This window comes from Myxine glutinosa, chromosome 10 (assembly GCF_964187855.1).
Source record: "Myxine glutinosa chromosome 10, kmMyxGlut1.1, whole genome shotgun sequence".
NCBI classification, from domain to species: Eukaryota; Metazoa; Chordata; class Myxini; order Myxiniformes; family Myxinidae; genus Myxine; species Myxine glutinosa.
This window is the reverse complement of record NC_136270.1, coordinates 131,977,617-132,003,900: the sequence shown is the minus strand read 5'-3', so window position 1 is coordinate 132,003,900 and position 26,284 is coordinate 131,977,617. Positions and strand designations below refer to the sequence as shown.

General features: G+C 46.8%; 1 protein-coding gene across 1 annotated transcript in view; it reads left to right on the top strand.

Annotated features, from left to right (window-relative positions):
* The window catches only part of LOC137433373 (riboflavin transporter 2-like), a 51,530-nt gene that overhangs the window by 17,445 nt on the left and 7,801 nt on the right, over positions 1-26,284 (top strand). The window contains exons 2-5 of the mRNA XM_068125701.2: positions 953-1,078; positions 1,220-1,768; positions 7,774-8,095; positions 14,778-14,901. Of these exons, the coding sequence (XP_067981802.2) occupies positions 953-1,078; positions 1,220-1,768; positions 7,774-8,095; positions 14,778-14,901 (1,121 nt within the window). The remainder of the gene's footprint in view (positions 1-952; positions 1,079-1,219; positions 1,769-7,773; positions 8,096-14,777; positions 14,902-26,284) is intronic.

Here is a 26,284-nt window from a genome sequence, read left to right as displayed (position 1 = left end):
CACACAGATGGAATGGAAGACTGAACTTTCAACTGGGGTATTCAATAACATCAACGTTACCAATTGATACGAGCGCGCGACATTACCAATTGATACGAGCGCGCGAGCGCGCATGTTACATGGATGGAAATGTAAAATGGCAGCTATAGCAGCACTAATTTGGATCTCTAGTCTGTCATTTCTGCACTGTGATTGGATAACATAAAAAAATATGTTTGGGAGTTAACAGCAGGAGTTGGTAGATTTTACGTGGGCTGGGTGAGAAACCTTTAAATAAGCAAGTGAAAATCTCTCGCAATACAAAGTCAATGGTGGGAAGAAAAGTTGAGTGGTACCAATGTTACTGCCAATGTCCCGCCCCTATGCAAGACTCAGGAGCATCTTGTTGACATTTAACCTTGAAAATACCTGGGTTTAGACCCCTTATGTACCATGTTAAGTTATCTGCAGTATTAACGTATCCTTATCATTTGTAAAACTGATTATTTTGTAATTACAGCATTAATATGCATACTAGTATACCATAGACACATGTAATCATGTTATGAATAGTTCTATCATGATCTATGCCCTTCAAAACATGGGTCTAGACACCTTCATTTTTCAATTATCTGCAATATTGGCTGAGATATGTCAAAAATCGTTTTTTTGATAATGGCAGCAGTAATTTGCATAAAAATGGTATGTGGGACATTTTTTCAGCTTGGGGCCATAGCTAGTCATTTTCTACACATTTTTTCCAATCTAGAAACACTGATTAGAAGTATATCTCCGGGGGGTGCAGGGGGACCTAGTCTTCCTACTAGACTATATACAAAAGAAAAAAAAGACCTCTTTTTGACATGTTTACCGAATAAGTTCCCTCTTGACTCTCAGGAATGTCATTTGTAACAAGCAAATCAATTGGAACCATGAACCCATGATGCCAACATTACAGGATTGTGTTCTGCAGAGAGAACAATGTGGACCAATCCCAGGTTCACACACATTCTGGTGGCCTTGTTTACCATGAACTCCTGGTTGGCCATAAACAGCGTTTGGATTGAGGTTCCAGCGGTCATGCAGGTGATGCCAGAAGGTAGGTAACGAGTGGAAGGGATAAAATGGATACTGTTTGAAATGTGCTGGAAAAGGAATGCAATTTTCAAATATCACTACCCAAAACATTCCTGTTGTTACCTGAATGGTGTACCTCATATGTGTGCGTTGTGTTGCACAGGTTGGGAGCTGCATTCATACCTCAACTTTCTGCTCACAGTTGCCAATGTTGTCCTCCTTGGCATGGGGGCCCTGCAGAAAACCATTTCGGGAAAGTTCAATGAAGAAAACATTATTTTTGGTGTCAATGCGTTCAACGTAGCCGCTGCAATTTTGCTTCCGGTCCTCTGGAATTACACAGTCGTCATTAAAGGTCGCAGCCATAGCGTCCCGTACCTCATCATAGTGTTCATCTTCTCGATCTGCTGTTGCACCGCGAACGTCAGCTTTATGCCCTTCATGCACAAGTTTCGGGGAATCTACATGAGGACATTTTTTGTGGGACAAAGCTTGGCTGCCATGGTTCCTTCATCCTTGGCCTTGGCACAAGGTGTCGGCATGGGCAGCTGCACGAACGTGTCGCTCAATGGCTCAGAGTACAAGATGGAAATCCGCTACCAAAAGGAAAACTTCTCAGTTACCATTTACTACTGGGTCCTCTTCTGCATGGTCTTTATCTCAGCAATTGCCTTCATCCCATTGGCGTCCTTTACAAGCTCACAGCATACAGGTGAGCAACCACACACTGATGGTTTCCTCGAGGTCTGTCGCGTTTTACACTCTCTAATGAATACCAGAAGTACCTGCCACCATTTTAGTATTTGTGACCAATCAGTTTTCATTTTGTGTAAGATTTTTCAAGAAAACATTGCAAATAATTTTTTTAATCAGGGATCAGACCATGGATATCTAGCTGGAATATCTAGCTGGAAAATCAGACCATATTTCAATCCGTAGGTATGCACACACGTACTTAGAGAATATCTGTTTCTCATCTGCGGTGATTTCACCAAACACAATGCCTGGCTAGCTGGGTGTTGCCTTGGCAACAACCAACAAAGGCACTGGTGGTGATTTCACCAAACACAATGCCCGGCTAGCTGGGTGTTGCCTTAGCAACAACCAACAATGGCACTGGCGGTGATTTCACCAAACACAATGCCCGACTAGCTGGGTGTTGCCTTGGCAACGACCAACAATGACACTGGCGGTGATTTCACCAAACACAATGCCCGGCTAGCTGGGTGTTGCCTTGGCAACAAACAACAATGGCACTGGCGGTGATTTCACCAAACACAATGCCCGACTAGCTGGGTGTTGCCTTGGCAACGACCAACAATGACACTGGCGGTGATTTCACCAAACACAATGCCCGGCTAGCTGGGTGTTGCCTTGGCAACAAACAACAATGGCACTGGTGGTGATTTCACCAAACACAATTCCCGGCTAGCTGGGTGTTGGCTTGGCAACAACCAACAAAGGCACTGGTGGTGATTTCACCAAACACAATGCCCGGCTAGCTGGGTGTTGCCTTGGCAACAACCAACAATGGCACTGGCGGTGATTTCACCAAACACAATGCCCGACTAGCTGGGTGTTGCCTTGGCAACGACCAACAATGACACTGGTGGTGATTTCACCAAACACAATGCCCGGCTAGCTGGGTATTGCTTTGGCAACAAACAATGGCACTGGCGGTGATTTCACCAAACACAATTCCCGGCTAGCTGGGTGTTGCCTTGGCAACAACCAACAATGGCAATGGCGGTGATTTCACCAAACACAATGCCCGGCTAGCTGGGTGTTGGCTTGACAACAAGCAACAATGGCACTGGCGGTGATTTCACCAAACACAATGCCTGGCTAGCTGGGTGTTGCCTTGGCAACAAGCAACAATGGCACTGCCGGTGATTTCACCAAACACAATGCCCGGCTAGCTGGGTGTTGCCTTGGCAACAAGCAACAATGGCACTGGCGGTGATTTCACCAAACACAATGCCTGGCTAGCTGGGTGTTGCCTTGGCAACAACCAACAATGGCACTGCAGCAAAACTTCCAAACCCGGATTTATCCTCCTGATTTGTCATCGTCTTTGCCTCTTTCTCACCTAATAATGACTAACTTTCCATCCAATCTCTTTTATTCCTTTTCTGCCCCTCTCGGCTCTTGTCAATCCCCATAGCTCTCTGGCACTTTTAAGGGAGCAACCTCAAGGACGCAGGATATGGTTTTTCGCATGATCTCCAGAACACTTAATATTGATTCCGCTTGAGAATATTTTTACAAAACTTTAGTTTCTCGCCTAACTCTTTGCTATCCATCCTCTCGGGCCTGGAAAACTGAATCCTGTGGTGTGGCAGAAACAGTCAAGCAGATTTCCTTATCGACATGGCGAGCTAAAGCTACTGGGGCAAATTTTACTTTATTCCTTAAAGGCCCACAGACTCAGAAAAAATGTTTTCTGATGTGATTTTATTGATTTGAAAGCAATAAACAAAGAACTGGACGTGGATTTAATTCTAATAATTTTTTGAGGTGTTGCAGAAAAGCAAACCCGTCGGGTATCACCCCTAAAAATAGCGATGGTCGTGACGTAATCAAAGGCAAGGTTGTTTCAGCACGCAACGGATAATGGCCGCACACTCGCCAGAAAGTGAATTTGACGAAGATTTTTCTGATAAAGAATCCTGTGATGGTCAAAATCATTATAAAAACTAGAACGGCACCAAGTAGAGAGCATACCTCCACCAGGTGTACAGTTTACGTTTTGTATCCCAGAGTAGACCAGAAAATCACAATACAGAATCACATTTAATCAAAATCATCCGGCCATAACTTTTTGAGATATCCTGCTTTGTATCGATTTTGGCCCGATATCCCAATGGTGAAGAATCACTCAAAAAATCTACTAGCCGAATCCGGATCTTCACCAAAATCGAATCATTTCGTCCTTGTCACATACGCTACCTCTCTGCCAAATTTCGTCCGAATCCGTCCACAACTTTTTTGAGATATCTTGTTCACAAACAGACAGACAGACAGACAGACAGACAGACAGGGGTGAAAACATAACCTCCATCCACCTTTGGTGGTGGAGGTAAATGCCCGTAGCAAAAAAAATTCGAGAAGACATAGCGGGTCAAGTGAGTAATAAAATCGCCCTGTTTTGGGAGTGGGGACAATCGAGCGTAAAAGGATACCCAAAAATATTAATATCTTCCTTCCAAGATATTTATTCAAAATGGAAGAACGATTAAGTGTTAAGCGAAGCCACATACATTAATTAAACCACACATGATTATCTATGTCTGTGGCCCAGCTCGCAACATGTGTGTCCATCTTGAGGCATGCTATAAAACACCATCTTGCAAATCTCAAGCACGAACTCTCCATTTTCCTCCCCTCTCTTGATGGAGGCTGCAGTTCGCCAAGGCAGTGTTTTTGGCCCAGCGTTGTTTCTCATCCATATTGATGATCTCTCCGATGATCTGGAAACCCTCTCATCCTTTGTTCAGACTCCGCCAGATTGTGTCGGACAGTAACTCATCCATCTGATAGGCAGACAGCAGCTAGGTTTGACTCTGCTGATCTGGAAATGATTCGACTCCAGTCTGATTAATGGAATGTCTTTCAATCCTGGAAAACCCCACAGTCACCATATTGCTCCAGATTGATGGTCAAATTAACTGACCTATATTATTACTTGGTCATCCACTGGAAGAGGTTCAGTCTCTTAAACTTTGAGACCTCACCATCACCGATGACCTTTCTTGTGCCAACCACATAAAGCTGGCCCCCAAAGTCAGCCGCATACTGGACATCCTCCGTCAATCCAAGTCTTTCCTTGGAAAATCAGACCTCTGCCTACAAGGCCTTTTTTTGTATACTGAATCGAGGCTCGTGAAAGAGCTAACATTTATTTCACAAACAAATCAACCAGACAAACAAAACATATAAAAAGAGGGAGCGGAAGACAAGATGGGGAGAGAAGGGGAAGCACACAAACACAACATTTGAGAGCAGGGAGATGTGTGGGAGGGAGAGGGCTTGGGGGGAGGAGGTGTGGGAAGGGGGGTGGGGGGGTGGGAGAAGTATAAAACAACAAGGACACCAAGGACTTCCAGGACAGAAGTTGGTATTTCAAAAAAGTGGAATTGGGGTGAAATTAGCAGGGGTAGAAAAGATCAAGGTTTTGGATGGGGGAAGATAAGAGATGGTGGTGAACAGCTGTTTTAAAGACCTGGAGGGTGGAGTGGGATTGAAGAGAGTGAGGGAGTTTGTTCCAGAGGCGGGAGAAAAGAGGAATGAAGGAGTGAAGATGAGCAGAGAGTCTTGGTTTTGGCAGTTTAACCATGAGGGTTGCAGGCAGATCTTGTGCGACCTGCAGGAATATTTGCGGGACAGAACACAGAGAGAGCTGGGGGGGGGGGGCAAGGCTGGAGAGGAGTCGGTAGAAGACAGAAAGACCACCTACCTGCCTGCGGTGAGTAAGTGAAAGCCCCTCGGAGTTAGCTTCATTGCGAGAGATTCCAATGATTCTGAAAGCTTTGGTTTCAACAGCGTGAAGCCGAGCTAAGTGTGAGGCAGGAGCACCGGCCCAGAGGGGAGAGCAGTACTCCATTGAGCTGCGGATGAAAGCCTTGTATGTGGTGAGGAGCTCAGGTGTGCCTCGGAAGGACTTCACACGACGGAGGATGCCTAGTCGGCGACTGGCTTTGGAGGCCAGCTTTGAAATGTGGTTTTCCCAAGAAAGATCATGGCAGATAGTGAGACCCAAAAGCTTGAGCGACAGAACTTCTTGGAGAGGATTGTTGAGAAAGTAGATGGGAGGGTTTTCCAGTCGGTCTTTTCGGAGAGACATCGTAAGAGTGTGAGATTTGTCAGGATTGAAAGACATGTTCCACTTGTTTGACCAGTCTGATTTTGTCCACGTCTGCAGAGAGTGAGGAGGCTGCAGACTGCCGATCTGAGGGATGAGGAATGGAGCGGCAGAGAGTGGAGACATCAGCAAAGGGATAGAGAGGATTTTCCAGAGAGTCAGAGAGATCATTGATGAAGACCAGAAAAAGCACAGGGCTCAGAACACTGCCTTGGGGAACTCCAGCCTGAACAGGAAGGGGAGATGAGAGAAACCCATTCAGGGCCACACGTTGACTGTGACCGGTGAGGAAGTCCGCAAGCCATGCGTGGACATTTCCATGGATACCATCGGAGGAGAGTTTGGTGAGCAGAGCTGGATGCCAGACCGTATCAAAGGCACGTGATATGTCAAGGGAGACAGCTCTGATTTCCTGTTTGGCATTCAGGACCTCCATCCATTGTTGAGACAGCAGAAGCAACATGTCCAGAGTAGAGTGACCTGGTCTGAATCCAAATTGATGATCCGAGATCAAGCCATTGGAGAAAAGGAAGGATTTGATATCAGATGCGATGATTGATTCTGTGACCATGCTGATAATTGGAAGCAGGCTGATTGGTCTGTAGTTGCAAGGATCTGTTTTTGCACCTTTTTGTGTAAAGCGGTAATGTTTGCTGATTCCCAAGCGTATGGCAGATGACCTTGAGCAAAAGAGAGTGAAGAGAACAGAGAGAGGGTGAGATAGAGCGGAAGAGCAGGATTTTAGGACCCGTGGGCTGATGCCGTCTGGTCCAGTTGCAGAATCAGAGTCGAGGGTTGACAGAGACTTCTCCACCTTGTCAGGAGAGAAGGAAACAGGAGCTTTTCAGGAGAGTCCAGGAGCAGCTGGGTACGACTGGGTACGGTGGGTACAGAGAGAGATGGGTTTGGGACACAAGATTTTGAGGCAAACACAGAGTTGAGGCATTCAGCTTTTTTCATGTGCGGAGTCAGCTGTGTAGCCATTTGAGGTAAGGGAGGGGATGGAGGGGGAACAAACACCAGAAACAGATTTGACCAGATGCCACCAGGATTTTGGAAGAGGGAGACAGGTTTGATAGTTCAGTTTTGAGTTCACATTTGAGAGTTCACATCAAACATATAATAAAGGGAACGGGAGACAAGAGTGGGTGAGAGAGGGAAGCACAACAACAGTAGAGAACAAGGACATCGGGAGATCTGTGGAAGGGAGAGGGCTGGGGCGGGATACACGGGATAAACAAGATGGACACTACAAGGACTGTCAGGAAAGAAAACAGGGAATTTGAAGGAAGCGGATTTGGGGTGGATTAACGAGGGCAGAAAAGACCAAACTCATCCACAAAGTTTTGCCATAATCCGTACACAAACTTTTTGACACATCGTGCTCCATGTATATCATTTTTATTTGCCCTATTTATCAATGGTGAAGAATCACGAAAAAAAATTCTCGGATCCAGATCCGGATTTTCACCAAAATCTACTCGATTCTTCCTTGTAACACATCCAACCTGCCCACCAAGTTTTGTCTGAATCCTTACTTTTTTAGATATCGTGCTCACAGACAGACAGACACAAAGGTGAATACATAACCTTTGTTGGTGGAGGGAATAATTGGTTCGTACTTGCCATGACTGAATGCTTTGTAGTATTCCCAAATAATGAAATACCTATACAGCTGAGAGAAAAAGCAAAAAATCAAGATAACGTTGTAAAATTAAGGGATAATATTTATTGTTTCATTATATGGGAGTGGGGGTAAGGGGGAGATCCCCTGGACGCAGGTCACACTTTCGGCCAACAATCAAGTCATCCATACATCAAAAATACCTGCTTTACATAAAAAAATTTCTTTACAGACTCTGCCACCAACAAAGATCAAAAGAAAGACGAGCAACAAAGCAAAGACATAATCAAAAAGGAAGCAGGTCTTGATACCATGGAAGAAGGAATAAATCCCAAGTCGATTTCCACGTCCTGGATAACTACTTCCTGTTCCTCCAATCCCATCTACCTGCTCCTTCTCTTGGGCATCACAAATGCGGTTTCTACTACAGGAGTGCCCTCCGTACAAAGCTACTCTTGCTTTCCCTATGGCCTGAAAGCATTTTCCATGGCTGCCATTTTGAGCAATGCGGGCAAGCCAATAGCAACTCTGTTCACCATCACTTTTCCCTGCACGTGAGTAGAGCAACGAACCGAGATCAGAGTCCCAAATGTTTATCAACATGTCACGGGTTAAATCATCACATTCCTTGAAATGAGGGTGGTACATGAGGTTCGGTGGTATACCAGAAATAAGACTCCAAATGGAATATGGAAAACAAAACTGTTTCTGATTCAATAGGAAAAGGTATGAATGGGACAATTTGTTGTTGTACAAATGTGCGACCATTTTTAAATGCGACCCAAATACAAATTCTTCATACCGCCATGCATGTCAGTTACGCCAAATGGGTTGAAGGGGTGACTGATTGGAGATGAGAGTTGGGGTGACTGATTGGAGATGAGAGTTGGGATGACTGATTGGAGATGAGAGTTGGGGTGACTCACTGCAGATGAGAGTTGGGGTGACTGATTGGAGATGAGAGTTGGGGTGACTGATTGGAGATGAGAGTTGGGGTGACTCACTGGAGATGAGAGATGGGGTGACTCACTGGAGATGAGAGTTGGGATGACTCACTGGAGATGAGAGTTGGGATGACTCACTGAAGATGAGAGTTGGGGTGACTGACTGGAGATGAGAGTTGGGGTGACTCACTGAAGATGAGAGTTGGGGTGACTGATTGGAGATGAGAGTTGGGATGACTGAATGGAGATGAGAGTTGGGATGACTGATTGGAGATGAGAGTTGGGATGACTGATTGGAGATGAGAGTTGGGATGACTGATTGCAGATGAGAGTTGGGGTGACTGATTGCAGATGAGAGTTGGGATGACTGATTGGAGATGAGAGTTGGGGTGACTCACTGGAGATGAGAGTTGGGGTGACTGATTGGAGATGAGAGTTGGGGTGACTGATTGGAGATGAGAGTTGGGATGACTGATTGGAGATGAGAGTTGGGGTGACTGATTGCAGATGAGAGTTGGGGTGACTGATTGCAGATGAGAGTTGGGATGACTGATTGGAGATGAGAGTTGGGATGACTGATTGCAGATGAGAGTTGGGGTGACTGATTGCAGATGAGAGTTGGGATGACTGATTGGAGATGAGAGTTGGGGTGACTCACTGGAGATGAGAGTTGGGGTGACTGATTGGAGATGAGAGTTGGGGTGACTGATTGGAGATGAGAGTTGGGGTGACTGACTGGAGATGAGAGTTGGGGTGACTCACTGGAGATGAGAGTTGGGGTGATTCACTGGAGATGAGAGTTGGGGTGACTCACTGGAGATGAGAGTGGGGTAACTGATTGGAGATGAGAGTTGGGATGACTGATTGGAGATGAGAGTTGGGATGACTGATTGGAGATGAGAGTTGGGGTGACTCACTGGAGATGAGAGTTGGGGTGACTGATTGGAGATGAGAGTTGGGGTGACTGATTGGAGATGAGAGTTGGGATGACTCACTGGAGATGAGAGTTGGGATGACTCACTGAAGATGAGAGTTGGGGTGACTGATTGGAGATGAGAGTTTGGGTGACTGATTGGAGATGAGAGTTGGGGTGACTCACTGGAGATGAGAGATGGGGTGACTCACTGGAGATGAGAGATGGGGTGACTCACTGGAGATGAGAGATGGGATGACTCACTGGAGATGAGAGTTGGGGTGACTCACTGGAGATGAGAGATGGGATGACTCACTGGAGATGAGAGTTGGGATGACTCACTGGAGATGAGAGTTGGGATGACTCACTGAAGATGAGAGTTGGGATGACTGATTGGAGATGAGAGTTGGGGTGACTGATTGGAGATGAGAGTTGGGGTGACTGATTGGAGATGAGAGTTGGGGTGACTGATTGGAGATGAGAGTTGGGGTGACTGATTGGAGATGAGAGTTGGGGTGACTGATTGGAGATGAGAGTTGGGGTGACTGATTGGAGATGAGAGTTGGGGTGACTGATTGGAGATGAGAGTTGGGGTGACTGATTGGAGATGAGAGTTGGGGTGACTGATTGGAGATGAGAGTTGGGGTGACTGATTGGAGATGAGAGTTGGGGTGACTGACTGGAGATGAGAGTTGGGGTGACTGATTGGAGATGAGAGTTGGGGTGACTGACTGGAGATGAGAGTTGGGGTGACTCACTGGAGATGAGAGTTGGGGTGATTCACTGGAGATGAGAGTTGGGGTGACTCACTGGAGATGAGAGTGGGGTAACTGATTGGAGATGAGAGTTGGGGTGACTGATTGGAGATGAGAGTTGAGGTGACTGATTGGAGATGAGTTTTTTTTTGTTTTTTTTGTATACAGAATCGAGGCTCGTGAAAGAGCTAACATTTATCAAACAAACAAATCAAACAAACAAGCAAACAAAGTATGTAAAAAGGGGAGCGGTAGACAAGATGGTGAGAGAAGGGGAGGAAACACACAAACACAACATTTGAGAGCAGGGACATCGGGAGATGTGTGGGAGGGAGAGGGCTTGGGGGGAGGCAGGATAGGTATAAAACGCAAGGACACCAAGGACTTCCAGGAAAGAAGTTGGTATTTCAAAAAAGTGGATTTGGGGTGAAATTAGCGGGGGTAGAAAAGATCAAGGTTTTGGATTGGGGAAGATAAGAGATGGTGGTGAACAGCTGTTTTAAAGACCTGGAGGGTGGAGTGGGATTGAAGAGAGTGAGGGAGTTTGTTCCAGAGGCGGGAGAAAAGAGGAATGAAGGAGTGAAGGTGAGCAGAGAGTCTTGATTTTGGCAGTTTAACCATAAGAGGGTTGCAGGCAGTTTAACCATAAGAGGGTTGCAGGCAGATCTTGTGCGACCTGTAGGAATATTTGGGGGACAGAGCCCAGAGAGAGCTGGGGGAGCAAGGCCGGAGAGGAGTCGGTAGAAGACGGAAAGACCACCAACCTGCCTGCGGTGAGTAAGTTAAAGGCCCTCGGAGATAGCTTCATCGCTGGAGATTCCAATGATTCTGAACGCTTTGGTTTCAGCAGCGTGAAGACGAGCTAGGTGTGAGGCAGGAGCACCAGCCCAGAGGGGAGAGCAGTACTCCATTGAACTGTGGATGAAAGCCTTGCATGTGGTGAGGAGTTCAGGTGTGCCAAGGAAGGACTTCGCACGACGGAGGATGCCAAGTCGGCGACTGGCTTTGGAGGCCAGCTTGGAAATGTGGTTTTCCCAGGAAAGATCATGGCAGATAGTGAGACCCAAAAACTTGAGTGACAGAACTTCTTGGAGAGGATTATTCAGAAAGTAGATGGGAGGGTTGTCCAGTCGGTCTTTTCGGAGAGACATCGTAAGAGTGTGAGATTTGTCAGGATTGAAAGACATGTTCCACTTGTTTGCCCAGTCTGTGATTTTGTTCAGGTCTGCAGAGAGTGAGGAGGCTGCAGACTGCCGATCTGAGGGATGAGGAATGGAGAGGCAGAGAGTGGAGTAATCAGCAAAGAGATAGAGAGGATTTTCAAGAGAGTCAGAGAGATCATTGATGAAGACCAGAAAAAGCACAGGGCCCAGAACAGTGCCTTGGGGAACTCCAGCCTGAACAGGAAGAGGAGATGAGAGAAACCCATTCAGGGCCACACGTTGACTACGACTAGAGAGGAGGTCCGCCTGCCATGCGTGGAGATTTCCATGGATACCAAAGGAGGAGAGTTTGGTGAGCAGAGCGGGGTGCCAGACCGTATCGAAGGCACGTGATATGTCGAGGGAGACAGCTCTAATTTCCTGTTTGGCATTGAGGACCTCCATCCATTGTTGAGACAGCAGAAGCAGCATGTCCAGAGTAGAGTGACCTGGTCTGAAACCAAATTGATGATCAGAGATCAAGCCATTGGAGAAGAGGAAAGATTTCATATCCGAAGCAATGATGGATTCCATGACTTTGCTGATAATTGGGAGAAGGCTGATTGGTCTGTAGTTGCTAGGATCTGTTTTTGCACCTTTTGTGTGTAAAGCGGTGATGTTGGCTGATTTCCAAGCAGATGGCAGTTGACCTTGAGCAAAAGAGAGGGTGAAGAGAACAGAGAGAGGGAGTGAAAGAGCGGAAGAACAGGATTTTAGGACCCGTGGGCTGATGCCATCAGGTCTAGTTGCAGAATCAGAGTCGAGGGTTGAAAAAAACTTTTCCACCTTGTCAGGAGGAAAGGACACGGAGTCCAGGAGCAGCTGGGTACTACTGGGTACGACTGGGTACGGTGAGTACAGAGAGGGATGGGTTTGGGACACAAGATTTAGAGGCAAACACAGAGTTGAGGCATTCAGCTTTTTCACGTGCGTAGTCAACTGTGTAGCCGTTTGAGGTAAGGGAGGGGATGGAGGGGGAACAAACACCAGAAACAGATTTGACCAGACACCACCAGGATTTGGAAGAGGGAGACAGATAAGAGAGTTCGGTCTTGAGAACGGAGAGATATTGTTTCCTGGCTCTCCTGAGGGTGGACACACACTTGTTTCGGGCTTTGGAAAGGAAATGAGATTTCTTTCCGTTGGATTTGCTTTCCAGGAGACAAAGGCAAGTTGTTTCTGGGCAGCAGCCTCACCACAAGATTCCGTGTACCATGGACAGTGAGAGTTGGGATGAGTAGATAGAAGGGTATGACAACTGAAGACGAGATGGGATAAATCTGTGCATGAGAGAGCAATTTACTTTGGAAGAATTCCAAGGATGAGTTGATGTCAGAGGTGGTAGAGATGGGAGACCAGTCCAGATGATTGATGGCTGCTTGAAGACCGTGAAAGTTGGCCTGAGTGAAATGTCAGACTCGTCGACGCTGAGCAGGCTTCCTGAGAATGGTCAGAGAGATGTCCACTTTAACAAGCACATGATCAGATGAGCCGATTGGAGCAGAAGAAGAGCAGCAGACATTTTCAGGGAAGTTAAGTCATAACCAAGTCCAGAAGAGAAGATGCTCTGTTGACAGATCCGGGTCGGGAAATTGACAGATTGTGTCAGTCCCAGTGAGTCGCAGAATTCCTTTGCTGAGGAGCCATGGCTGGTGAGAGAGGTACCCACACCCAGCCAACTGGCATGGTGCCAATTGAAATCACCACATATGAGGAAGAGAGAGTTGGGATGAGTATAGATAGAAGTTGGTCCACATTATCAGACAGCGAGATGTAGATGGAGTCATCGAGTTGGGGTGACTGATTGGAAATGAGAGTTGGGGTGACTCACTGGAGATGAGAGTTGGGGTGACTCACTGGAGATGAGAGTTGGGGTGACTCACTGGAGATGAGAGTTGGGGTGACTGACTGGAGATGAGAGTTGGGGTGACTGACTGGAGATGAGAGTTGGGGTGACTGACTGGAGATGAGAGTTGGGGTGACTGATTGGAGATGAGAGTTGGGGTGACTGATTGGAGATGAGAGTTGGGGTGACTGATTGGAGATGAGAGTTGGGGTGACTGATTGGAGATGAGAGTTGGGGTGACTCACTGGAGATGAGAGCTGGGGCGACTCACTGGAGGTGAGAGTTAGGGCGTCTGATTGGAGATGAGAGTTGGGGAGACTGACTGGAGATGAGAGTTGGGGTGACTGACTGGAGATGAGAGTTGGGGTGACTGACTGGAGATGAGAGTTGGGGTGACTGACGAGACGAGCGTTGGGGTGACTGACGAGACGAGCGTTGGGGTGACTGACGAGACGAGCGTTGGGGTGACTGACGAGACGAGCGTTGGGGTGACTGACGAGACGAGCGTTGGGGTGACTGACGAGACGAGCGTTGGGGTGACTCACTGTAGATGAGAGTTGGGGTTACTGATTGGAGATGAGAGTTGGGATGACTGAGGATGAGAGTTGGGGTGACTGTTTGGAGATGAGAGTTGGGGTGACTCACTGGAGATGAGAGTTGGGGTGACTCACTGGAGATGAGAGTTGGGGTGACTCACTGGAGATGAGAGTTGGGGTGACTGATTGAAGATGAGAGTTGGGATGACTGATTGGAGACGAGAGTTGGATGCACCATTAAGTCAATGGAGTACCATCACAAAAGGATCAGCAGCCTCGACTTGGTTCTGTCAAGTTTTCATCTCTTCCCAAAACTGAAGGGACACCTTTGTGGGGAATATTTTTCTTCCAATGATGATGTCAAGGCCCCTCTGCAGCGCTGGTTGTCAGCAAGACGCTCAGTTCTACCGTGATGGCATCACAAAACTACTTGAACATGGTCAGAAACATGTGGACCGCAGTGGTGATGAAGTTGAGAAACAAATATGCACCAAGATAGACTGAAAATGGGTGTTCCAAGATAGACTAAAAATAGGTGTTCGAAGATAGACTAAAAATGGGTGTTCGCCTCTGTGAGGTTTCATTCGAATATCTTCACCTGTCTTGGAGAAAAAGAACAACCTGGATTACCTTTGAACACACCCCCGTACAAATCAATCCGTCTGGTGACTCTTCAAATGGAATGGGACGTGTTTAGTGATATTCAGTTACCTTTCTTTGGGGGAAGTCATGTTGGAAAATGGTGAAGATTTGGTTACGTGGTTGAAATGAACATTGTACCGATTATATAATCTAATGTGTGTATGTATAATGTGTGTGTCGTTTAGACTCGATTCCCAAAAGTATCCCTGTGAAACAAACATGGTACTTGATAAAGAGTACTTGGGTTAAGGGTCTAGCCAAGCTTTGTGAAAACCTGTTCTATGATTCGGAAAGTGGACAAGTCTGGAAACCTTAAACGTGTTATTCCAACGAATTAAACTCAACAACATTACACTTTTTGGATACAAGTGGAAACAACATGGGTTGTACACACACAGGTCTCACTCCATGCTTGGGATCATCACAACATGTGCCTTGAGCTTTGGAGGATATATTCTGGTGCTGGCCATCCTCAGTCCGTGTCCACCGCTGCACGACACAACTGCTGGTGGTGTCATCATGGTAAGTCTGTCCACATGTCATGTCAAGCAAGATGGACATAGCATGGAGATAGAAGGAAAGAGTGAACATATTCACACATGTGGTATCGCAAAGGGTAGGTGAGAACAATGCAAAGGTTTAAGGATATGTACATGAGTGAGAAGAGTGCAATGAACAATAACAGGTGCAATACACACAAGTGGAACATTAGTTATTTTTGTCTGTGTTATGCAAGTTATTTATTTGGAGGGAGAGGAGTAATTCGAGTTTATAAGCAGAAATTGCTCGTGCACATTACTAATCCCATTTGGTGTCGTTTTTAAAGGCTGATATTTTGTAGTTTGTCCTCAAACGACTATTAAGGTGACACATGTCATTTAATACTTAGAGGTTTTCATTATGTCGAGTTGTCCCACTCGATAGATACATCACTCAATGCTCCAAATTTACAAATGGACGTTACATCACCTGTGTTTAGCCACATCACCTCATCTATCTATCTCTATCGCTCTCCATAACTCTTCCCCTCTCTCTCTCCCATATCCCATACCTTTTCCCCTCTCCCTACCTCCCTCTCTCTCCCCCATATCCCATACCTCTTCCCATCTCCCTACCCTCTCTTTCTCTCCCATATCCCATACCTCTTCCCCTCTCCCTACCCCTCTCTCCCATATCCCATACCTCTTCCCCTCTCCCTACCCCTCTCTCCCATATCCCATACCTCTTCCCCTCTCCCTACCCCTCACTCCCATACCTCTTCCCCTCTCCCTACCCCCCTCTCTCTCTCTCTCCCATATCCCATACCTCTTCCCCTCTCCCTACCCCTATATGTCTCTCCCATATCCCATACCTCTTCCCCTCTCCATACCCCTCCCTCTCTCCCCCATATCCCATACCTCTTCCCCTCTCCCTACCCCTCTCTCTCCCATACCTCTTCCCCTCTCCCTACCCCTCTCCCATATCCCATACCTCTTCCGCTCTCCCTACCCCTCTCTCTCTCCCCCATATCCCATACGTCTTCCCGTCTCCCTACCCCTCTCTCTCTCCCCCATAGCCCATACCTCTTCCCCTCTCCCTACCGCTCTCTCTCTCCCATACCTCTTCCCGTCTCCCTACCCCTCTCTCTCTCTCTCTCTCTCTCTCCCATACCTCTTCCCCTCTCCCTACCCCTCTCTCTCTCCCATACCTCTTCCCCCCTCTCTCTCCCCCATATCCCATACCTCTTCCCCTCTCCCTACCCCTCTCTCTCTCCCATACCTCTTCCCGTCTCCCTACCCCTCTCTCTCTCTCTCCCATATCCCATACCTCTTCCCGTCTCCCTACCCCTCTCTCTCTCTCTCTCCCATATCCCATACCTCTTCCCCTCTCCCTACCCCTCTATCTCTGTCATAGTTCAATCATGTTCTTAATACAGGCATGTGTTGTCATAAATGCTGGAACATTGCGTTTTATTTTCTGTAATTCACTCTTCCACAAGTCTCAACTTTGGAAACAAAATACAAGAATATCACCGACCCCCAAAGAGGAAACGTCGAGGGTGTTCACCACAATGTATTTGGCTCTCAGACATCAAAGCATTAACAAATAGGATAACGGTGGGATGCAAATGTGTCACGTGTGCCTGGATTTAAAACACCTGATTAAATGGTAACATTGCATTATTAAAATGTATCGCGTTATTAAAAGGACAACTTTATAAGTATAATAAGTAATTTTTACATGTCCAATAAGTAATCTTTATAAGTCTAATAATCGAATAAGTCGAATAAATGGAGGGCCTCATCGATTTGTTCAGTTTTCCATCTTCATCAATACTGTGTATAGTAATAACATATTGTACTGGAAAGGTCAGACTATAATCTTTGTAATTTTTAATAAATCCTACCGGTGGATTGAATCCTCCCGGTTCCAGCAAACACAGCCAACATTGCGCTGATCGGTAAACGTATTTAAAATAAATTGCCGGCCGTTGTCGATTTGAACGCACAGTGAAGATCTGAAATTGGGATTTAATGACGGCAAGAGCATTGAACTAGAGAGTTCATAGAACAGCTTACCCCGTGCAGTCTTGAGAAAAAAAGGACATGGGCAGGGTCTGTGAGCAGCAAATTTGATTGGTCGAGATGACGTAAAATGCCGTAATATTTTGTCCAAGTCCTGCTAAACGGAAGGTTTTTGAAAGTGCCAAAAAGGAGATTTGTGTATAATTACAGTTGTGGCCAAAAATATTGGCACCCGAGCACTTTTTTCAAACAATTCACCATTTCTTCCAGAAAAAAATTGAAATAAAAAAAATCTTTTGGTATCCACATTTGTATTTCTTTGGTTTTCAGTGAAACAAACAAAATAAGCTGAGAAATTACTAAATCTTAGCTTATTCCACACGGAAATCCTAAAATAGCCCGGACAATATTATTGGCACTTTTTAGAAGTTCTTAGAAATCATTAGATTTCAAGCAGGTGATTCTCCTTTATTTTGGAATTGAACTCACCTGTGGTGAGATGCAGGTGCTTGCGATATAAAAAAAAAATCACTCATTCAACCAGTTTGAATCGAGAAAAGAGGTCATTCTGCTGTTTTGTATCACTGTGTGTACCTCAATGAGCATGGAGAAAAGAAAGAAAACCAGAGAATTGTCAGAGGAGGTCAGACACAAGATTGTAGCCAATCATGGACAATCTCAAGGCTACAAGTCCATCTCCAGAGACCTTGATGTTCCTGTGTCCACCATACGCAATGTTATCAGGAAGTTTAAGGCCCATGGCACTGTAGCCAACCTCCCTGGATGTGGCCGCAAGAGAAAACTTGATCGAAGATTGCAGCGAAGGATTGTTAGAATGATAGAGAAAGCACCTCGATCAAGTGCCAAACAGATTCACGCTGACCTTCAGACACAAGGTACGACAGTTTCAACTCGCACCATCCGTCGCCAACTCAATGAAAGGGGGTTCTATGGTAGGAGACCAAGGAGGACCTCACTGCTGAGAGACACAAAAGAAAGCCTGACTGGAGTTTATATAAAAAACACCTGAACAAACCAAAATCCTTCTGGGAGAATGTCCTGTGGACAGATGAGACCAAATTAGAGGTTTTTTGGTAAAGCACATCATCTCTATGTTTACAGAAAACAAAATGAAGCCTTCAAAGAAAAGAACATCTTCCCTACAGTCAAACATGGAGGAGGTTCAGTGATGTTTTGGGGTTGCTGTGCTGCCTCTGGCACTGCGTACCTTTAATGTGTGCATGGAATCATGAAATCAGGAGATTACAAAGGCATTTTGGAGCACAATGTTCAACCCAGTGTCAGAAAGCTGGGTCGCTGTCGAAGGTCATGGGTCTTGCAGCAGGACAATGACCCCAAACACACTTCAAAAAGCACCCAGGAATGGTTCAAGACAAAACACTGGACTGTTCTGAAGTGACCAGCAATGAGTCCAGATCTAAATCCCATTGAACACCTGTGGGGAGATCTGAAAACACCAGTTGGGAGAAGGCACCCTTCAAATCTGGGAGAACTGGAGCAGTTTTCCTAAGAAGAGTGGGCCAAACTGCCAGTAGAGAGGTGTAGGAAGCTCATTAATGGCTATAGGAAGCGCTTGACTGCAGTTATTTTATCCAAAGTCTGTGCCACCAAATATTAAGTCTAGGGTGTCAATAATTTTGTCAATGACATTTCATTTTATTTTCTGATTTAAAATGATATATTAAGTTCTGAATCAAAAACAAAGGTTCTGCAATATTAACAGTGAAAAAGAATTGTGGAGCGCCAAATACTTTTGTCAATTTCAACTTATTTTTACAGAAAATTGTGAGTTATTTGAAAAAAGTGCAAGGGTGCCAATATTTTTGGCCACGACTGTACATTGAAATAAAATAAAGATTTTAAAGGCGGCAGAAAACCAATTTGGAAGTTTACCGCCAATGATGCAGCGTCTCTGACATCACCTCATCTAACACATAAACCTCATCCAACACATCACCTCACCTCAGTTCCTCATGTGGGTTTTTGAGTCATTTATGACAGGGAATTTTGTTTGACTGCCAGGCACGGAATGTAGTTTGACTGCCAGGCAGGGAATGTTGTTTGACTGCCAGGCAGGGAATGTTGTTTGACTGCCAGGCAGGGAATGTTGTTTGACTGCCAGGCAGGGAATGTTGTTTGACTGCCAGGCAGGGAATGTTGTTTGACTGCCAGGCAGGGAATGTTGTTTGACTGCCAGGCAGGGAATGTTGTTTGACTGCCAGGCAGGGAATGTTGTTTGACTGCCAGGCAGGGAATGTTGTTTGAATGCCAGGCAGGGAATGTTGTTTGACTGCCAGGCAGGGAATGTTGTTTGACTGCCAGGCAGGGAATGTTGTTTGACTGCCAGGCAGGGAATGTTGTTTGACTGCCAGGCAGGGAATGTTGTTTGACTGCCAGGCAGGGAATGTTGTTTGACTGCCAGGCAGGGAATGTTGTTTGACTGCCAGGCAGGGAATGTTGTTTGACTGCCAGGCAGGGAATGTTGTTTGACTGCCAGGCAGGGAATGTAGTTTGACTGCCAGGCAGGGAATGTTGTTTGACTGCCAGGCAGGGAATGCTGTTTGACTGCCAGGCAGGGAATGCTGTTTGACTGCCAGGCAGGGAATGCTGTTTGACTGCCAGGCAGGGAATGCTGTTTGACTGCCAGGCAGGGAATGCTGTTTGACTGCCAGGCAGGGAATATTGTTTGACTGCCAGGCAGGGAATGTTGTATGACTGCCAGGCAGGGAATGTTGTTTGACTGCCAGGCAGGGAATGTTGTATGACTGCCAGGCAGGGAATGTTGTTTGACTGCCAGGCAGGGAATGTTGTTTGACTGCCAGGCAGGGAATGTTGTTTGACTGCCAGGCAGGGAATGTTGTTTGACTGCCAGGCAGGGAATGTTGTTTGACTGCCAGGCAGGGAATGTTGTTTGACTGCCAGGCAGGGAATGTTGTTTGACTGCCAGGCAGGGAATGTTGTTTGACTGCCAGGCAGGGAATGTTGTTTGACTGCCAGGCAGGGAATGTTGTTTGAATGCCAGGCAGGGAATGTTGTTTGACTGCCAGGCAGGGAATGTTGTTTGACTGCCAGGCAGGGAATGTTGTTTGACTGCCAGGCAGGGAATGTTGTTTGACTGCCAGGCAGGGAATGTTGTTTAAATGCCAGGCAGGGAATGTTGTTTGAATGCCAGGCAGGGAATGTAGTTTGACTGCCAGGCAGGGAATGTTGTTTGACTGCCAGGCAGGGAATGCTGTTTGACTGCCAGGCAGGGAATGCTGTTTGACTGCCAGGCAGGGAATGCTGTTTGACTGCCAGGCAGGGAATGCTGTTTGACTGCCAGGCAGGGAATGTTGTATGACTGCCAGGCAGGGAATGTTGTTTGACTGCCAGACAGGGAATGTTGTATGACTGCCAGGCAGGGAATGCTGTTTGACTGCCAGGCAGGGAATGTAGTTTGACTGCCAGGCAGGGAATGTTGTTTGACTGCCAGGCAGGGAATGCTGTTTGACTGCCAGGCAGGGAATATTATTTGACTGCCAGGCAGGGAATGTTGTATGACTGCCAGACAGGGAATGTTGTATGACTGCCAGACAGGGAATGTTGTATGACTGCCAGGCAGGGAATGTAGTTTGACTGCCAGGCAGGGAATGTTGTTTGACTGCCAGGCAGGGAATGCTGTTTGACTGCCAGGCAGGGAATGCTGTTTGACTGCCAGGCAGGGAATGTAGTTTGACTGCCAGGCAGGGAATGTAGTTTGACTGCCAGGCAGGGAATGTTGTTTGACTGCCAGGCATGGAATGTTGTTTGACTGCCAGGCAGGGAATGTTGTTTGACTGCCAGGCAGGGAATGTAGTTTGACTGTCAGGCAGGGAATGTAGTTTGACTGCCAGGCAGGGAATGTAGTTTGACTGCCAGGCAGGGAATGTAGTTTGACTGCCAGGCAGGGAATGTAGTTTGACTGCCAGGCAGGGAATGTTGTATGACTGCCAGGCAGGGAATGTTGTATGACTGCCAGGCAGGGAATGTTGTTTGACTGCCAGGCAGGGAATGTAGTTTGACTGCCAGGCAGGGAATGTTGTTTGACTGCCAGGCAGGGAATGCTGTTTGACTGCCAGGCAGGGAATGTTGTTTGACTGCCAGGCAGGGAATGCTGTTTGACTGCCAGACAGGGAATGCTGTATGAATGCCAGGCAGGGAATGTTGTTTGACTGCCAGGCAGGGAATGTTGTTTGACTGCCAGGCAGGGAATGTTGTTTGACTGCCAGGCAGGGAATGTTGTTTGACTGCCAGGCAGGGAATGTTGTTTGACTGCCAGGCAGGGAAAGTTGTTTGACTGCCAGGCAGGGAATGTTGATTGACTGCCAGGCAGGGAATGTTGTTTGACTGCCAGGCAGGGAATGTTGTTTGACTGCCAGGAAGGGAATTTTGTTTGACTGCCAGGAAGGGAATTTTGTTTGACTGCCAGGAAGGGAATTTTGTTTGACTGCCAGGCAGGCAATGTAGTTTGACTGCCAGGCAGGGAATGTAGTTTGACTGCCAGGCAGGGAATGTTGTTTGACTGCCAGGCACGGAATGCTGTTCGAATGCCAGGCATGGAATTTTGTTTGATGGCCAGGCAGAGAATGTTGTTTGAATGCCAGGCAGGGAATATTGTTTGAATGCCAGGCAGGGAATGTAGTTTGACTGCCAGGCAGGGAATGTAGTTTGACTGCCAGGCAGGGAATGTAGTTTGATGGCCAGGCAGGGAATGTAGTTTGACTGCCAGGCAGGGAATATTGTTTGATGGCCAGGCATGGATTGTAGTTTGACTGCCAGGCAGGGAATGTGGTTTGACTGCCAGGCAGGGAATATTGTTTGATGGCCAGGCTTGGAATGTAGTTTGACTGCCAGGCAGGGAATGCTGTTTGACTGCCAGACAGGGAATGCTGTATGAATGCCAGGCAGGGAATGTTGTTTGACTGCCAGGCAGGGAATGTTGTTTGACTGCCAGGCAGGGAATGTTGTTTGACTGCCAGGCAGGGAATGTTGTTTGACTGCCAGGCAGGGAATGCTGTTTGACTGCCAGACAGGGAATGCTGTATGAATGCCAGGCAGGGAATGTTGTTTGACTGCCAGGCAGGGAATGTTGTTTGACTGCCAGGCAGGGAATGTTGTTTGACTGCCAGGCAGGGAATGTTGTTTGACTGCCAGGCAAGGAATGTTGTTTGACTGCCAGGCAGGGAATGTTGTTTGACTGCCAGGCAGGGAATGTTGATTGACTGCCAGGCAGGGAATGTTGCTTGACTGCCAGGCAGGGAATGTTGTTTGACTGCCAGGAAGGGAATTTTGTTTGACTGCCAGGAAGGGAATTTTGTTTGACTGCCAGGCAGGGAATGTAGTTTGACTGCCAGGCAGGGAATGTTGTTTGACTGCCAGGCACGGAATGCTGTTCGAATGCCAGGCATGGAATTTTGTTCGATGGCCAGGCAGAGAATGTTGTTTGAATTCCAGGCAGGGAATATTGTTTGAATGCCAGGCAGGGAATGTAGTTTGACTGCCAGGCAGGGAATGTAGTTTGATGGCCAGGCAGGGAATGTAGTTTGACTGCCAGGCAGGGAATATTGTTTGATGGCCAGGCATGGAATGTAGTTTGACTGCCAGGCAGGGAATGTGGTTTGACTGCCAGGCAGGGAATATTGTTTGATGGCCAGGCTTGGAATGTAGTTTGACTGCCAGGCAGGGAAGGTAGTTTGACTGCCAGGCAGGGAATGCAGTTTGACTGCCAGGCAGGGAATATTGTTTGACGGCCAGGCTTGGAATGTAGTTCGACTGCCAGGCAGGGAATGTAGTTTGACTGCCAGGCAGGGAATGTACTTTGACTGCCAGGCAGGGAATGTAGTTTGACTGCCAGGCAGGGAATATTGTTTGATGGCCAGGCAGGGAATGTAGTTTGACTGCCAGGCAGGGAATGTAGTTTGACTGCCAGGCAGGGAATGTAGTTAGACTGCCAGGCAGGGAATGTACTTTGACTGCCAGGCATGGAATGTAGTTTGACTGCCAGGCAGGGAATGTAGTTTGATGGCCAGGCAGGGAATGTAGTTTGACTGCCAGGCAGGGAATGTAGTTTGACTGCCAGGCAGGGAATGTAGTTTGACTGCCAGGCGGGGAATGTAGTTTGACTGCCAGGCAGGGAATGTAGTTTGACTGCCAGGCAGGGAATATTGTTTGACTGCCAGGCAGGGAATGTTGTTTGACTGCCAGGCAGGGAATGTAGTTTGACTGCCAGGCAGGGAATGTAGTTTGACTGCCAGGCAGGGAATGTAGTTTGACTGCCAGGCAGGGAATGTAGTTTGACTGCCAGGCAGGGAATGTAGTTTGACTGCCAGGCAGGGAATGTAGTTTGACTGCCAGGCAGGGAATGTAGTTTGACTGCCAGGCAGGGAATATTGTTTGATGGCCAGGCATGAAATGTAGTTTGACTGCCAGGCAGGGAATGTTGTTTGACTGCCAGGCAGGGAATGTTGTTTGACTGCCAGGCAGGGAATGTAGTTTGACTGCCAGGCAGGGAATGTTGTTTGACTGCCAGGCAGGGAATGTTGTATGACTGCCAGGCAGGGAATGCTGTTTAACTGCCAGGCAGGGAATGTTGTATGACTGCCAGGCAGGGAATGCTGTTTGACTGCCAGGCAGGGAATGTTGTTTGACTGCCAGGCAGGGAATGTTGTATGACTGCCAGGCAGGGAATGTTGCTTGACTGCCAGGCAGGGAATGTAGTTTGAATGCCAGGCAGGGAATGTAGTTTGACTGCCAGGCAGGGAATGTAGTTTGACTGCCAGGCAGGGAATGTAATTTGACTGCCAGGCAGGGAATATTGTTTGATGGCCAGGCAGGGAATGTTGTTTGACTGCCAGGCAGGGAATGTAGTTTGACTGCCAGGCATGGAATGTAGTTTGACTGCCAGGCATGGAATGTAGTTTGACTGCCAGGCAGGGAATGTAGTTTGACTGCCAGGCATGGAATGTAGTTTGACTGCCAGGCAGGGAATATTGTTTGACTGCCAGGCATGGAATGTAGTTTGACTGCCAGGCAGGGAATGTTGTTTGACTGCCAGGCAGGGAATGTTGTTTGATGGCCAGGCAGGGAATGTTGTTTGACTGCCAGGCATGGAATGTAGTTTGACTGCCAGGCAGGGAATGTAGTTTGACTGCCAGGCATGGAATGTATACACAAAGAATTAAGTTAAGCACCCCCCCCGTTTTTTTACAACCTCGCACATTACAAGTTTGATGTCGTCAAAACAGTGTAATATACCCATGATATTGCTATATTTTCTGGAGAAGTGATATTATGGTCACATAAAAACATAACAATCATGCCGTTTTCAATATTTTATTCTGAATAATTTAAGGTGAAATTTTTTGGGAATTTTAGGCATATTTTCACCTCAATTTAAGTATGGAGCTATAGGTCCATCACGGACAGTGTGGATGACGTGTATGTTTTCTAACGTACAGTCATTGTTCTGAGAAGACCTCTAGCGATCTTTGCGTCAATAACGTGTGTAGGACCCACGTGATCGGATCACTGACTCAACCCTACGTCTCATAGACCCTGTAAGCCGTCGTATGCGTTGCTGTGGCAGGTTGTTCCATTCCCGATGTAATGCACGTTCCAATTCATCCAGATTGGCTATTGGAGGGACCATCTTCGCAATTTGTCGTCCCAACATGTCCCAAACGTGCTCGAGGGGGTTCAGGTCAGGACTGTACGCAGGCCAGGGGATGGTTGTCACAGCACCTTGCTCCAGCAAGGCTCGGACGCGTCTCGCACGGTGAGGCCTGGCGTTGTCATCCATGAAGATGGGATTGACGCAAAGATCGCTAGAGGTCTTCACAGAACAATGACTGTACGTTAGAAAACATAAACGTCATCCACACTGTCCGTGATGGACCTTTAGCTCCATACTTAAATTGAGGTGAAAATATGCCTAAAATTCCCAAAAAATTTCACCTTAAATTATTCAGAATAAAATATTGAAAACGGCATGATTGTTATGTTTTTATGTGACCATAATATCACTTCTCCAGAAAATATAGCAATATCATGGGTATATTACACTGTTTTGACGACAACAAACTTGTAATGTGCGAGGTTGTAAAAAAACGGGGGGGGTGCTTAACTTAATTCTTTGTGTATAGTTTGACTGCCAGGCAGGGAATATTGTTTGATGGCCAGGCATGGAATGTAGTTTGACTGCCAGGCAGGGAATGTAGTTTGACTGCCAGGCATGGAATGTAGTTTGACTGCCAGGCAGGGAATGTAGTTTGACTGCCAGGCATGGAATGTAGTTTGACTGCCAGGCAGGGAATGTAGTTTGACTGCCAGGCAGGGAATGTAGTTTGACTGCCAGGCAGGGAATGTAGTTTGACTGCCAGGCATGGAATGTAGTTTGACTGCCAGGCAGGGAATGTAGTTTGACTGCCAGGCATGGAATGTAGTTTGACTGCCAGGCAGGGAATGTAGTTTGACTGCCAGGCAGGGAATGTAGTTTGAATGCCATTCAGGGAATTTTGTTTGATTATTTGGAATGATTTTTTTTATCTCACTTCCCTCTGCACATGTGTGATTGGGACCAATTCGGAGCCAAAGTTCAGCGAATCTACATGTTTATTTTCTGATTTGTGTTCGAAATATAATATTCAATTAAAATTGAGATTTTCCTCAATCATAAACTCACATTTGTGGAGACAAAGTGAACAAATCTATTAACACCGCTTTTTGCTTCACGTGCATGGTGTAACAACTTTTAATATCTCAGAAGAACTTGGGCAGACATACGTCAATGTTTTTTTGTACTCTGCCCCTCACTATTCCATCTCCAGGCGCTGCACGACTGCATGACGCTGCATGACGTCATCACTGAGACTGACACAATCTGTCAATTTCCCGACCCGGATCTCAGTCAACAGAGCATCTTCTCTTCTGGACTTGGTTATGACAAACTTCCCTGAAAATGTCTGCTGCTCTTCTTCTGCTCCAATCGGCTCATCTGATCATGTGCTTGTTAAAGTGGACATCTCTCTGACCATTCTCAGGGAGCCTGCTCAGCGTCGACGAGTCTGGCATTTCACTCAGGCCAACTGGCACGGTCTTCAAGCAGCCATCAATCATCTGGACTGGTCTCCCATCTCTACCACCTCTGACATCAACTCATCCTGGGAATTCTTCCAAAGTAAATTGCTCTCTCTCATGCACAGATTTATCCCATCTCGTCTTCAGTTGTCATACCCTTCCTCGCGTCCATGGTACACGGAATCTTGTGGTGAGGCTATTGCCCAGAAACAACTTGCTTTCGTCTCCTGGAAAGCAAATCCAACGGAAGGAAATCTCATTTCCTTTCACAAATCCCGAAACAAGTG